This window comes from Pipistrellus hanaki (assembly GCF_964339955.1).
Source record: "Pipistrellus hanaki genome assembly, chromosome: 9".
NCBI classification, from domain to species: Eukaryota; Metazoa; Chordata; class Mammalia; order Chiroptera; family Vespertilionidae; genus Pipistrellus; species Pipistrellus hanaki.
This window is the reverse complement of record NC_140511.1, coordinates 79,729,355-79,744,511: the sequence shown is the minus strand read 5'-3', so window position 1 is coordinate 79,744,511 and position 15,157 is coordinate 79,729,355. Positions and strand designations below refer to the sequence as shown.

At 60.8% G+C, this 15,157-nt stretch overlaps 1 protein-coding gene across 1 annotated transcript; it reads right to left on the bottom strand.

Annotated features, from left to right (window-relative positions):
• Positions 1-10,170: 10,170 nt before the first annotated feature.
• Positions 10,171-13,583, bottom strand: TMEM151A (transmembrane protein 151A; the record flags this gene model as incomplete). Its single annotated transcript, XM_084894009.1, has 2 exons — positions 10,171-11,576; positions 13,509-13,583. The coding sequence occupies 2 exons, from the start codon at positions 13,581-13,583 to the stop codon at positions 10,251-10,253; spliced, it is 1,401 nt and encodes a 466-aa protein (XP_084750135.1). The 3' UTR covers positions 10,171-10,250.
• Positions 13,584-15,157: the final 1,574 nt, after the last annotated feature.

Below are 15,157 nucleotides of genomic sequence, written 5' to 3'. Positions count from 1 at the left end.
AGTTTCCCCGTCCATTCAGGAATGTGAGCAGTTCTGGTTGTGGCCAGTGGCTCTGTGAACTAATTAACCTCCTTTCTCGCCCTCCCCCACCCCCTCTTCTCCAGGCTGCAATTGGATTTAGGACCTCTCATAGCTTTTCTCTTGTCGCCACCTCCCGGGGACCTCACTTTTAGGGATGAGTCTGCAGGGCGTGGACTCCCGGGCTGGTCGCACCATGACTGGGGCGTGTGAAACCCCCCCATTACCCCGGCCCTCCTCACGGAGAGTAGTGCGGTTTTGGTGGATGATGCTGGTGAGGCATTCACTGCCTGTGACCTGTGGGAGCCGGACTAGGGCTCCAGCCTCGGAGCAGCGTTAGAACATGGCAGTGGTCATGTTCTCCTGTGATTCCGGTCCGTCCAGGGTTTTCTCACCAGGAGGCCGATGAAGTGTCATTAAGAGCGTCGGCTTGGGGACTAAAGGGCCCCGGGTTCAATTCCCGTCAAGGGCATGTACCTTGGTTGCAGGCATATCCCCAGTAGGGGGTGTGCAAGAGGCAGCTGATCGATGACTCTCTCTCATCAATGTTTCTAGCTCTCTATCTCTCTCCCTTCCTCTCTGTACAAAATCAATAAAATATATTTTTTTAAAAAAAGAGTAGACAGCTTTGCTCTGATTCTGAGCTTGAGGGCTGGGGGTCCTTAGGCAGGTTCCCTAATCACACCTGTCTGCCTCCTCATTTGAAAAGTGTGTGTACCGCCCTGGCTGGTTTGGCTCAGTGGATAGAGCGTTGGCTTGAGGACGGTCCCAGGTTCGATTCCGAGGACACGGCCTCGGTCCCCAGTAGGGGTTTGCAGGGGACAGTCAATCAGTGGTTCTCTCTCATCATTGATGCTTCTATCTCTCTCCCTCTCCCTTCTTCTCTGAAATAAATAAAAAATATATATTTATAAAAAAAAGAAAAGAGGCCCTAATCGGTTTGGCTCAGTGGATAGAGCCTTGGCCTGAGGCCTGGAAGGTCCCAGGTTCGATTCCGGTCAAGGGCATGTACTTTGGTTGCGGGCACATCCCCAGCGGGGGGTGTGCAGGAGGCAGCTGATTGATGTTTCTCTCTCATCAGTGTTTCTGACTCTCTTTCCCTCTTCCTTTCTCTCTGTAAAAAATCAGTAAAATATATATTTTTAAAAATAAGAAAAAATAAGAAAATAAAAAGTGTGTGTACTATGAATGCATTCTAGCCACAATAAGCTGTTGAGAAAAAGGAAGGGCTGTCTGTGAAGGAAGTCAGGGTTCCCTCGGGAAGCCAAGGAGGACCTTCAGGTGGCGGCGTGAGCTGCTGCAGGAAGTGGCCTCCTCTGTCGCTGGCACTGGGGCGCCCCGAAGACAGACTCCGGAATGGATCACGGGAACACGCAGCCAGAGGGAACTGATGCCCAAACCCACCACGTCCCCAGGGCAGAGGCTCCCAAACACCCCCGGCCTCCTACGTGCCTTTGTTCATGGCCCTGTGGCCCCCCAGGTCCATTTAATAAATAATTAGGTCCAAACAGCATAGTAAGTACTCAGTAGTCATTTGAAAAAAAATTATACACATAGGAAGATGCAAAATATTTTATTTTATTTTATTCCCAAATAACCACAGTCACCAGCTAATGGGCATGTGATGGGCATCGTACAGCTTCTCAAAGCTTGGAATGGAACTGGGCGTCACCCTGTCGTTCCCGTCCCATGTCGACTTGCCTTATGGCGCTTACTTTTTATCATGGGCGCTGCCCAAGCCCCAGCTTCACAAAGACATCATCATCCGAAGAAAGATAGTGCTGTCCAAAGCTGAGACTGTGAAGTGAAGCCTGGCCGGTGTGGCTCAGTGGTTGAGTGTCGAACCAGGTCACGGATCGATTCCGGGTCAGGGCACATGCCTGGTTTCGGGCTCGATCCCCAGTAGGGGGTGTGCAGAAGGCAGCTGGTCAGTGATTCTCCTTCTCCCTCTCTCCTCTCTGAAGTAAATAAAAACATATTAAAAAGAAGAAGAAGAAATTGCAAAGTGCCTCAAACGGGACTTTGCTGGTTGTCTGACAGATGTTCTGTATCCTGTTTCTCTCCAAGCTTTCCAATATTCCACAGCGTCCCTGTGAGCTTGCCACAGGGCGTGGGGCCTGACATCAAAGATCTCGTTAGACACCAGGGTCCGGACAGAGGACACTAGGAGGACTGCAACGAAGATACGGGATTGGGGACGTCCCTAGCCCTCCCCTCCCGCCTCTCCTACTTCATTGCCAGGTTGTCTCATGGAGGCTGATGACAGGATGGAATCTGAGATCAAAATGAGCCTCACCAGTTTGGCTCAGTGGATAGAGCGTCAGTCTGCAGACAGAAGGATCCTGGGTTCGATTCTGGTCAAGGGCATATGCCACTTCAAGGCCCTTAACCTTAATCACATCTGCAAAGTCCCCTTTTCCCTGTAAGATAACACATTCACAGGTTCTGGGGATCAGAATGCGGACACATTTGGGGTCATCATTCCTCCGCCCACACTCAGGGACCAGGAGAGCAGTGGCAGGTTGGGGTATAGTCCTGGTAGCCACAGGCAGTAAGTCCCGCTGGAGAGCCCAGTAGGACAGAAGATAAAATCTACTTTTTATTGTCGGCTTGTTTATGAGGGAGAGAAGCTGCCATTTGAGAGTTCTGGCCGCTTTGTGCCCGAGTCCAAGCAGCCGGGAGAGCTGCCCCTGCTGCTGCCTCCCCCAGCCGCCAGGCCTGGGCGAGGGGCTGAGTCACGAGGCGTTTCCATCTTTGGCCTTCATCCTGGAACAGAGACCCTAGTGCTAATGTGCGTCCCGCCATCCCCGCCCCACCCCGGCCCTGCTCTCCCAGGGGCCTCTGAGGTGCTTGGCTGCTGTCGGATCTCCATCTGCAGTCCCGGGCTATTTCATCCCTTTAAACCCTGAAGGAGAGGAGTCTCAGAGGCTCTTCTCCCAGGGCCACCGGGAGCCCAGCCGTCAGGGTCCTTTGATGCTGAGCAAACACAAAGGGAAGCTTTGGCGGGAGGTGGGGGCTGTGGGTAAATGTGGGCTGAAAGTCAGGCCTGGAAACAGGCGGGAACGGGGCAGCTTGGGACGTGGGAGCAGGGTCCCCGGGGCTGGCATGACCAGGCCCTGCCAGATGTGTGCCCCAGCCGTTCCCAGGCTCTGGGAGACTTTGCCTAAAATGTACATCCAGGCAGGAGCACCCATCTGGCTGGCCCCGGGCCGCGTGCCCGCAGTTTTGTCTCTCGCAAAGGCGGGGAAGGCTCCCGGCCACAGACCCACCGGCCGGCTTAAAGCGGCAGGCAGCTTTATGTCTCACACCCGTCCGAGGACACGCTGAGAGGGAGCAGGGTGCGGAGGGAGGAGAAACGTCGATGAGAACATCGTCTGCCCTCCCTACATGCCCTGACGGGGGCGTCGAGCCCGAAAGCTAGGTGTGTGCCCTGACCGGGAACCGAACCCGCAACCTCTCGGTGCGCAGGATGGTGTTCCTCCCGCGGAGCCCCTCCGGCAGGGAGGCAGGCAGCTGTGAAGCGGCAGTTTCTCTCGCTAATGAGCAAATAATAAAAAGTAGGTTTTGTTCTCTGCCCTGGCAGGTGCTCCCTGCGGAACCCGCTCGCAGAGCGCAGGCTGCCTGCCCGGCTCCGGGGTGCGCCCTGAGGACAGTGACACACAGGGCGCCCACGGCCCTGAGGACGGGGCTCCTGCGGGCACAGGGTCAGGCGGAGGCCGCGGGAGCCCCTGCACTGAAATAACCCTCCCTTCAGAGGCAGAGGTGGGGGAGGCGGTGAGAGGCGGAGGAGAGTGGACTTACAGGACCCGGGACAGGCCGGGTGTGGGAGAGGAAGGCCGGCCAGGTGTGCCTCCAGGTGGTGCTGTTCAAGGGGCGGGGACAGGCGAGAAGCCACTGGGAGAGAGGGACTGGGCTGTTTTGGGCCGGGAGTTTGTAGGGTTCAGAGGTCACTCAAAGGGACTGTTTGAGAAGGCAAGTGGGTGCCCGAACCCAGAGCTCAAAGCAGAGGTCCAGGCTGAAGACAGGGCTGCCGCTGTGCCCTCGGCTGGGGGTCCCCCGGAGACCCAGCACCCCTGCCCTTGCTTTCGAGAAGCCAGCAGTGCAGGCGGGGCACGGACTCCTCCCTTCACACAGGTCCTGTCGCGTGGATGTTGGCATGATATGTATTAGGCTTATAAGGTTTTTAGAGCTTTGAGCTTGCTCTTTACTGAAGTCTTAGCCTTTATACCATCGCAGTCTTTTATAACACACGGGTCTTGTCTTCTAGAACATATTGTGCTTTTATAGCTCTCAAAGCGAAGGTCCTCCTAACTTACTGAAAGGAAGTTAGTATTTTTATTTTGGCCAGTTTCATTTTATTGGGTTTTAAAACAGCGGTCAGAGAGAAGGAAAAACGTGCCCGACCTCCGAGTGTGACCTTGGGCTTCTGAAAGCTGGCCCGCTCCGGCCTCCGCCATCAGAGACCGGCTCCTCCGGGCAGACGGAGTCAGCCTCGAGCCAGGGACCCTCCCCGTGCGGTGGCCGTGGCTCCGGGGTGCGTGATACACACAACAAGTCACCCCCAAACAGTGAGAAACGGGGCTCCTATTCCCCGCCCTTCTGAACGGCAGCAGTTTGTGCAGAATCAGCGTGGTGGTTGTCTGCTCCGGGCCTCTGGGCTCGGGGCCTCCGGACATCTGGGGCGAGTCCCCGGCCTCACTCTCACATCTGGAAGCCGTGCTGCTCGGGCCGGGCCTCCATCCTCCTGTGTGTGGTCTGTCAGGCAGGACGTCCGCCCAGCTGGCCTCAGTCCACGGAGCACAGGTGGACGCTCCTGGCCCCGCAGCCCGGCCCGCAGCTGCACGGCCTGCCTCCCGCCGCGTTCTGTGGGTCAAAGCGCGCTCAGCCGGCCCGAATGGGATCCAGGAAATGGATTCCCCTGCTGGAGGGAAGGAGCGGCAAAGAATCTGTGGCCCTGCCCGGCTGGTGTGGCTCAGTGGTTGAGCGTTGACCTATGAACCAGGAGGTCACGGATTTGATTCCCGGTGAGGGCACATGTCGGGGTGCAGGCTCGATCCCCAGTGGAGGGTGTGCCAAAGGCAGCCAATCAATGACTCTGATCGCTGATGTTTCCATCTCTCTCTCTCTCCTCTCTCTCCTCTCTCTCCCTCTCCGTAATCAATCCTATACAATAAAGATGTAATATGCAAATGGTCTTTACGCCATGAAGCGTAACGACCAACTAACATCCGGGTCACACATCAGCAGGAGGGTGGGGTGGAGAGCTACAGGAGGGGGCAGGGCAGCAAGCTATGGGGGGGGGGGGGTAACTATAGGAAGGTGGCGTACTGGCGCCGGATTTGTGCGCAGGGCTACTATTGGGTCGGCAAGTAAGTAATTGCGGGTTTCACACATATATGGCTTCAGTTGAATTTTTAGGTTTGCAGACGTAGTACAAATGTAAAACACATTTTGTTATTTGATAGTTGGCTATTCAGCTGTTAATCAGTAAAAAAAGTTTTTTGATCTGTTTTGTAGTTTTCGTTTGGCGTTCGTTGAAAAATGGAAAATCAAAAGGAACATTTTCGTCATATTTTGCTTTTTTATTTCCGCAAAGGGAAAAATGCATCGCAAGCTCATAAAAAGTTATGTGCTGTTTATGGTGACGAAGCCTTAAAAGAACGGCAGTGTCAAAATTGGTTTGCCAAATTTCGTTCTGGTGATTTTTCACTCAAAGATGAAAAACGCTCTGGTCGTCCAGTTGAAGTTGATGACGCCCTAATCAAAGCAATAATCAATTCGGACTGTCACAGTACAACACGTGAGATTGCAGAGAAGCTTCATGTATCACATACATGCATTGAAAATCACTTAAAACAACTTGGCTATGTTCAAAAACTCGATACATGGGTTCCTCACGAACTGAAAGCATCACAGTTAACGCAACGCATTAGCAGCTGCAATTTGCTAAAGAAACGTAATGAAAATGATCCATTTTTAAAATGACTGATAACTGGCGATGAAAAATGGGTTGTTTACAACAATATCAAGCGGAAAAGATCGTGGAGCAGGCCAGGTGAACCAACTCAAACAACATCAAAAGCTGATATTCATCAAAAGAAGGTTTTGTTATCAGTTTGGTGGGATTACAAAGGAATTGTCTACTTTGAACTCTTACCACCCAACCGAACGATCAATTCTGATGTCTACATTGAACAACTAACGAAATTAAACAATGCAGTTGAAGAAAAGCGGCCCGAATTGACAAATCGAAAAGGTGTTGTATTCCATCATGACAATGCAAGGCCACACACATCTTTGGTCACTCGGCAAAAATTAATGGAGCTTGGTTGGGATGTTTTGCCACATCCACCATATAGTCCTGACCTTGCACCATCTGATTACTTTTTGTTTCGATCTTTACAAAACTCCTTGAATGGTAAAAATTTCAATAATGATGATGATGTCAAATCGTACCTGATTCAGTTTTTTGCTAATAAAAACCAGAAGTTTTTTGAACGTGGGATTATGATGCTGCCTGAAAGATGGCAAAAGGTCATTGATCAAAATGGGCAATACATTACAGAATAAAGTTATTTCGTTCCATGAAAAAATTGTCTTTGATTTTCTTTAAAAAATCCGCAATTACTTACTTGCCGACCCAATAGTTACAAATAAAAAGAATTTCTGGCCCCATTTAATCTACCACAGATGAGAGCCCTCCCCCCCCCCCCAGGCACACACAGAATGACCAGAGCAGGTCACTCTGTCCTCATCAGGCCCACCTCTGACGCCACCACCGTTCTCCCTCAGAACAGCAACATAAAAGGTTGGCTTTTGCTCTAACCGGTGTGGCTCAGTGGATAGAGCATCAGCTTGCAGACTGAGGGGTCCCAGGTTCGATTCCGGTCAAGGGCATGTACCTTGGTTGCGGGCACACCCCCAGTTGGAGGTGTGCAAGAGGGCAGCTGATGGATGTTTCTCTCTCCTCGATGTTTCTAAATCTCTTTCTCTCTGTAAAAAAAATCAATACAATATATTAAGGTCGGCATTCATTTTTGCAGACCACTCTGCAGAGATGGTCAGATAGGAGAGGCGTTTGGCCCGGTGAGCGGCTGCATTGTTGAGGAAGGCCGCTAGCATGTGCCCTGTCCCACATGCTGACCTTACCACGTGATGCTGACACGGTAAGAGGTGGGGTCTCATGTCCCCTTTCCTCGAAACTCCTGGGACCTTCATAATCACCTTGACCTGTAGAAACGGGCAGAAGTGATGCATGCGACTTCGAAGGCTACGTCCTAAAGGGCACAGTCCCCACCCCATTGGTGCCTTGTCCTGGGAACGTAGCCACCACGTTCTGAGGAAGCTCAAGCCGCGAGGAGAGGCCCACAGTGAGTGCCAGGCCTTAGCCCTAGTGAGGCCCTCGGCCCTCGGCCCTCCGCCCTCCACCAGCACCAACCGCCAGCTCCGGGGGTGAAGGAGCCTCAGGCTGACCCGCCCCTCGCTGTCCGTCTTCCAGCAGAGGCTCCAGGCGTCCAGGCGCAGAGAGAAGCCGCCCTGTTTGCTTTCCCTGAATCCTTGGCCCCCAGGAACCAGGAGAGACAACAATGACTGTTCATTTTTCTAAGCCGCCCCGTTTGGGGGAGCGTTGTTATGCTCTGCTGGCCTCAGCACTTGGCCGGAATCCTCAAGGTCATCCCTGTTCAGGAAAGCTGCTGGAGTTCCAACTCTCACATCCGCATTCCACACGGGAGCGGAATCCTTAGAAAGCCCTTGCAACACATTGTCTGTAGTTCATGTGCCAAAACGAAGCCGCGCTACCCGGGCGAGGAAGGCCAGACATGCCGCCGGCGCACGGACAGCGTGCGGGTGCCAGGGCCCGCCTTTCCGCCGGCCCGCTGCCCTGGGGGAAAGCGGGCTCTGTTTCTGAGGAGAGGCGAATGGAGAGTGGCTAGGGGCTCTGCTGGGGGAGGGACCACGGAAGAGGGGAATCTTCCCCACGAGGAGGAGCTGGAGCCAGTACATCGACCCCGCCCACTCAGCTCCGTGGATGCTTGGGCGCCATAGTGTCCCATCGATGTCGCTTCTTTTTTTTTTTATTATATATTTTATTGATTTTGTACAGAGAGGAAGGGAGAGAGATAGAGAGTTAGAAACATCGATGAGAGAGAGTCATCATCGATCAGCTGCCTCTTGCACACCCCCTACTGGGGATGTGCCCACAACCAAGGTACATGCCCTTGACGGGAATCGAACCCGGGACCTTTCAGTCCCCAAGCCAACGCTCTATCCATTGAGCCAAACCGGTCCCGGCCGACGTTGCTTCTTTACACAGAGTTGACTTCCTCCGAAGAAGAGGGGCAGAGAGCCAATGCCCGGGGGAAGCTCTGGTCTCCAACCCCCCCTTTCCACGTGGCCAGTGGGCAGCCAGGCTTTTGCCTAAAACCCTAACACGCAGCCCTGACCTTGTCACTTCCTGCTCAGCCACCTTCGTGGCTCTGGCGTGTCCCCGGTTAAGCACACGTTTGGGGGTTTGGTGTCGGAGGCCTCAGCCAACCCTTCCACTGCCCTTTGCTTCTCCGTCCTCCCCTCGCCTGGCTCCGGGGCCTGCACCCAGGCCTCATGCAGGCGGGTCCCAGCGCCCAGCACACCCTCTGCCCTGTCTGTGCCCGGGAGAACCCCGCCCCCTCTGGCCCCCTCCCAGGGCCACCCCTCACCCTTACAGAGCCTCTGCCCGAGTTAGAAACAAGGTCCCTTTATCCGGTGGATGCAGTGCCAGGCCAGGGCTGGATTCCACCCACACGTGCCCCTCAGCCCTGGCTCCGTAGTCCCCTGGCCCAGCTGCTCCTGGGAGGAGGCCACGTGCAGGCCACGCCAGCTCCGCCAGGGCGAGGCTCCGCGTGGCCCCGCGCTGTCCTCAGTGCCCGCCCTGAGGGGGCCGGCTGCTTTCCGCCCGTGTTCTCCAGCCGCCGGCGCCCACGCCCCCGGGAACGGAGGGCCAGCACCACTCCCTCAGTCCTCGCCCAGCAGCAGAACGGAAAGCCCCATGGACTGCGAGAGGGACCCCGAGGACCGTGCCTTAGCACTGACCCAGACACCAGCCGACTGCGTCAGCGGCTCGGCCACTCAACCTGAGCCTCAGGCCCCGGGCTGGGCAGGGAGGGTCCCTCTCAGCTCCCCCCGCCCCTGGGGTCACTGGAGCGCGACCCCGCGTGCCCTCCCACAACCCAGGCCGGCCCATTGCCCTGGCCGTGGTGGCCCCGGACCCCCTGCTCAGGAATGCACAGAGAAGACCTTCCATGTTACACCTTTTATTTTATCTGCGTCTCCACTGTCTCCTCCCTCCCCCGCCGCCCCTGAGAGGGGTGGAAGCCCCAGTTGGAAGGGAAGGGACTACTCTTTCCTCCGGGAGAGGGACGGTGTCCCCTGGGCCAGGCCCTGCTGATGAGGGACGCAGAGGCCTCCATGGCAGAGCGAGGGCATCGTCCAGGAGGCTGGTCAGGCGGGGGCCCCTCGGATGCCCTGCGCCCCTGAGGTCACCAGGAACAGAAAGAGCAGAGAAGCCCGGAGGGTGTGTGCATGGCTGGCAGAGGCAGACCTGGACTTGGGGGGCGGGGAGCAGGGACCAGGGAATGTGGTTCCAGGCCGGAGAAGGAGCTTGGGTTACAGGGCTGCTGGATGTGGGGTGAGTCCCCCAGGGGACTGGGGGGTGGGAGGGGCAGGGCTGTGCTCTAAGAACCAGGCTCCCGGGACAGGGGCCGGGCTGCAGGGGCTGGCCTGAGGCCGGAGGGCAGGGGGGCGGCTGGCAGGGAAGGAGGACGGGGACCTTGGGTGGGTGGTAGGGCCAAGGCCCTGGTGCTACCGGAACCGGCTCTTGAGCTTCACGGACGTCAGCCCAGCCGGGCCTGGCCCCAAACCACCAGTTTGTGCTCTGGGCTGCTCCGGGGCTCCCAGGGTGGCCTCAGCCGCGCAGGGAGGACCCTCAGGAGGCAACAGCTGCCCCAGGACGCCTCCATGTCAGCTTTCTGTAAACTTCCTCCCCCGCACGACGGACAGACTCCCGAGGCGGATCCTGTGCCATCGCAGGGGCGGGACAGGGCGGCGGGCAGGAGCCGTGCTGGGACAGTTCACAGCCTCAGCTCCGGGGGGGCCGAGAGCACGCGGGCCCCCTGCATTCGGTCCGTCCGGGCGGCCCCTGGGCCCGCAGGCCTCGGCGGGGCGGGGCGGGGCGGGGCCGCTTTGGGGCCGGGGCCTCAGAACGCGCCCTGCCCGTCCCCCGGGCAGCCGCCGTCGCCGTGGACGATGAGCACCGGGAAGTACAGGGCGTCCTCGTAGCTCGGCGGGCTCTCCAGCGGCTCCGTGTCCTCCCCGCGGCGGCCGGGCGGGCCCCCGCTCAGGCTGCGGAAGACGCCGGGCGCCGCGCGGCCGCCCGCCCCCAGCGACAGGCGGCTGCGGCTGAAGGGCAGGCGGGGCCCGGCGGGCCGCGCGGGGGGCAGCGAGCTGCTGCTGACGGAGCGGCGGCAGCGCTGGCAGCCGCGCAGGAAGGCGCCCGCGCCCGCGCCCATGCCCACGGCCTCCGAGTAGCTGGGCACCAGCTGCCGGTTGGAGCAGATGTGCCACTCGAGCTCCGTGAAGTCCACGGTGGCCACGCGCGACAGCGGCGGCGGCGCGCTGGGCCGGCCGGGCTCGCCGGCGCCGAACAGCTTCTCCACCTGGTAGTGCACGTGCGCCGTGCCGCACGCCGCCGCCACGCGCAGCGGCCAGGACAGCGTGGCGGCCGACACCACCCAGAAGACCCAGGCGCGCGCGAACCAGGGCGGCCGGCGCGGGTCGGCGAAGACCAGCAGGCAGTCGCGGAAGTCCACGTCCTTGAGGTGCATGCCCTCGCGCGCCTCCAGGTAGTCGTCCAGGCCCTCGTGGGCGCCGAAGAAGCGCGCGCGCTGCGCCAGGTAGGCCGCCTCGGCCTCGGCGCTGCCGAAGCTGAAGCGCTTGGAGAAGCGCAGGCGCGTGGCGGCGTGCGCGCCCAGGCCCACCAGCTCCTTGGACACGTCGCGCACGCCGAGCGCCGAGTAGTCGAACTCGGCGCGCGCCGTGCGGCTGTCGGCGCGCTCGTGGTAGACCTGCGTGGTGGTGTAGGCGTCGCCGTTGCGGTAGCGCGTGACCTGGCGCGTGCGCCGCACGTAGTGGTAGCTGGTGGCCTTCCACCACACGCAGGGCGGCGCGCGCCGCAGCCGGCCCACCAGCGCCAGCACCGTGCGCGCGTCCGTGCGCGGCGCCCGGCGGGAGCGCGCGTGGCAGTGCCAGCACTCGGCCAGGTAGAGGAGGTAGAGCAGCGACACGAAGGCCAGCGGGATGTACAGGTAGCCGTCCGAGCAGGGGCTGGCGGCGTAGGTGGGCGGCGGCGCGCCGGGCCCGCGCGCCAGGGCCGCCTCGGGCCCCGGGACCAGCCGCGGCACCGTGGCCAGGCGGCACCAGGCCACCACGCCGCCGCACGCGTGGATGAGCAGCGTGAGGAGCAGGCACTTCCAGTGGGACTCGCGGCACAGGGAGCTCCCCAGCGACTGCTTCAGGGGCCGCTGCTGCGGGCGGGCAGAGAGGGAGGGCGTCAGGGCGGCTGGCACTGGGCTCCCCGTGCCACCGATGAGGAAACTGAGGCTCCGAGAGACTGCAAACCGGCTCCAGGCCTCACCCTCCTAGCTAACTCACAGGAGAGCGGCAGGACTCAAACCCAGGCCCGGCGGCCCCCGTCTGCCTGGGCGGGGTCGTTTCGCAGCCAAGGGCATCGAGGTCAAAACGGACCCATCTCTGCCAAGAGAAGGAAGAACCCTCTCCCTGGCCGTGGAGAAAACTGAGCTCTGGTCCCCGCTCTGCCCCAAACTCTCGGTGTTGTGGTCCTGGTCACACCCCTGCCCCCTCTGGGCCTCCATGCCAGACCTGCAGGGGTGGGAGGCCAGGGCGGCGGGGGCCCTGCGGGTAAAGAGCACGGGCTCTGAGCCGGCGGTCCAGGCCCCCGTGCCGGCTCCTGCACTCACTGTGTGACCGGGGCGGGTCCCTCACGCTCTCTGGACCTCAGTTTCCTCCTCTGGGCACTGGGCTTGCTGAGAGGACCCAGTGAGATCATGTGTGTGAAGAGCTCGGCCGGGGTCTGGCCGTGGGAATAAGGGTCATTACTGTCCCCCAGAGGCTCCCTCCGCCCTCTGGGTCCGCAGGGACAGCGGAGACCGGAGCGGCTCTTAAGGAGACGAGGAGGGAGAGCGGGGCACGGGGAGGTGTGAGCCTGGGAGCAGGCGGAGTGCGGCCTCCGCTCCCATCTGTGCTGCGGGAGGGGGTGGGCACAGCTGCGGGCCGCAGGGCCCCTCCCCGCCAGAGGGTTCGCCCACCCTTCCTGGCAGCGCTGCCAGCCTGTCACCCACCCCACCCCCAAGGTGCCTATGGAGAGAGGGAGGGGGAGGGGGTCTGGTGGAAACAGCACGGGTGGGCTGTCAGCCGCCTCTCCCACTCCAGCCCACAGGCCTGGAGAGACCCAGGAGGGGAGGAGCCACGCCCATCCCAGCCCCGGGCCTGCCCTCCCCCTGCACCCGCCCGGACCCGCAGCCCGCGATGCACGCACCCACCCGTGCACCTGTACCCGGCACAACCCCATCCCTGCACCGCGACACCATGTGCAGGCACACACGCACATGCTCACCACAGGACACATGCATGCACATGCATGTCAGACATTCACTGACGTCCGGAGCACACCAGGCCCTCACGTGGCCGCAGTGTACATGCCACCCCCACAGGCTGGCTCTAAGGAGGGGCTCCTACAGAAACACACATGCACGCACACATGACCCGCGGCCCGGCAGGCCGCACCTGACCTGAGGGCCCACGTGTCCCACCCAAGGTGTGGGGAGTGCGGACCGGCATTCACACACCGACAGGCACACCGCACTCACCCAAACACACACACCTATCACTCACCCCCCACCCCACACCCACAGCCACAGCCAGGGCTGAGGAGGAGCCATGGGGGGGCCCAGCCAGCAGCATGGGTCCAGGCCCTCCCCGCCGGGTGAGGAAGCAGGGGTACCAGAGGCCTCCTCCCTCCTCCTTCCCTTCCTCCCTCCACCATCTCTACCTCTGCCCCCAGTGCCTGCTCCCGCTGCTGCATTGCAGGCTCTGCCTGGCGCCTGGGAGCAGCCAGGACAGGCTGGGGGCCTGACCCCTGGGTCCTGGGGGCGAGGGCAGCGCTGCGGATGGGGTTTGAGGGGCCAGGCGCTGACGTCACAGGAGGGGGAGCTGGAGCAGGGGACGCGGGGGTGGGAATCGCCCCCCCTCCCTTCCCAGATGCCCCACCCCTGCACCCAGGCGGGTCCCTAGGCCCCGACCCCTCGCAGGGCCCGGGCTACCCCGATGACGTCATTGACTTCCCACCCAGCCCCTGTCCGGGATTCGCTCCTTCCCTGCCCCCCTTCCCCTCCGGCCCCGCTCCGACCCGCCCGGCTCCCGCCACTCGGAGCCCGTACCTCCTCTCGCGGCGGCTCGCCGTCCGGGAGGGCAGGCACCTCCGCGCCCTCGCCGCCGCCGCCGCCCTCGGGCATGGTGTTCTGGCTGCTTGGGCGCCCAGGGCCCGGGCCCCGGGCATGATAGGGGAGCGCAGAGGGTGCCGCTGGCCCGGAGGGCGTCCGCTCGGCTCGGCGGCCGCGGAGGGAGTGCACGGAGCTCGCCCGAGCGCGGCGGCGGCGTTGGCGGCCTCGGTGCCCGGCGCCCCGCCCTCCGCTGACCCCGCCCCCGCGGCACCGGCGGCGCCGCCAGCAGAGCCTGGCACCGCGGGCGCTGCCCCCGCCCCCGGAGCCCGGGCTGGGCGCACCGGCGCCCGGTTCCCTCCTGCCGCGCTTGCGCCTGTGATAGGGGCGAGTCTTCGCTCTCCGGGGCCGAGCTCTCCCGCTCCCCGGCCCCGCCGTGCCACGAGAAGGAAGATTTCCAAGGAGGTGTCTACTGCTGAGGAGCAGGCCCAGCCTGGCCACCCAGCCCCCAGCCCGGAAGCCTGGCTGTGGGAGAGGAGGCAGGTGCAGCCCAGACAGAGGTAGAGCCCCAGTAGCTGGACAGCGGCTCTGGGTTCCACTGAGCGCAGCTGACGGGCCCAGGACCCTAGGCGGTGTGACCTTGGGGGGCACTCTCCATCCGCAGCCTCACTTCCCCCCTGAGGAACGCAGATGGAAAGGCGCCAGATTCAATCAAAGCACAAACACCCCTCACACGGTTGGGGGTGGGGCTGTCCTGCCGGGGAGGTCTCCTCCCCGGGACCTGGCCCTCAGGCCTCAGACCTGCACACCTGTGCCTGCCTCTGGGCCTGGCCCCGAGCTAGACCATCAGTGGGTGGGACGTGGGGAGCTGCAATGCAGGCAGGTTTTGTTTTGTGATTCCCTCGCCCCTCCCCCCCCAAAGGGCAATTCAAAGGCAATTAGGTTCAACACCTCTGCCCACTACAGTTGAGGTAACTGAAATGGTGGAGAGAAGGAAGGCCTGACCCCGGGTTTATCCATTCGTTCGTGTTGATCGGCACCGATGTTATGGGGTGTCTTCCGTATGCAGGTGCTGTGCCTGGCACTGAGAAGACAAGGGCAGGAGGAGAATGGCCCAGCCCTGCCCTCTGGATGTCACATGCAGGGCAAACCTGCAGCCAAAGGGAACCTAGAACCTCCAGCCTCCACCCCAAGCCAGGTTAGGCCTGTCTCCCCTTCGCCTCCCGGAGAGGCACAGGCGGACTGACTGAAGGACGGCTAGACCTTGGACCCTGGGTGTGAGGAGGAAGGCCATCCCTGCTGGAGGGGACTCTGGGCAAAGGCACTGAGACTGGACCACGTGGGCAGGACGTCACCTGGTGTAACTGGACACTGGGCAGCTGACTAGAGGGAAGTCAGACGCCCGGATCTCGCTCTCTAGAAAGTGGTGGCTGCGGCCGTGAGAAGGCTGGTCCCCGAGGACTGGCTCCGGGGAGTTGAGTGTCAGAAGCTGGGTGGAGAGAAGGGAGGCCCAGGGATCACGAGTGAGGCTTGGGGGGGGGGGGGTCTCCCTTAATTATGACCGAGATGACGGCAGGGCCAGCAATGACTCAGGTGTATCAGTGCAGCTATCTCCACCGCCTGTGCCCAGAGCAGGCCTGGTCAGGGTC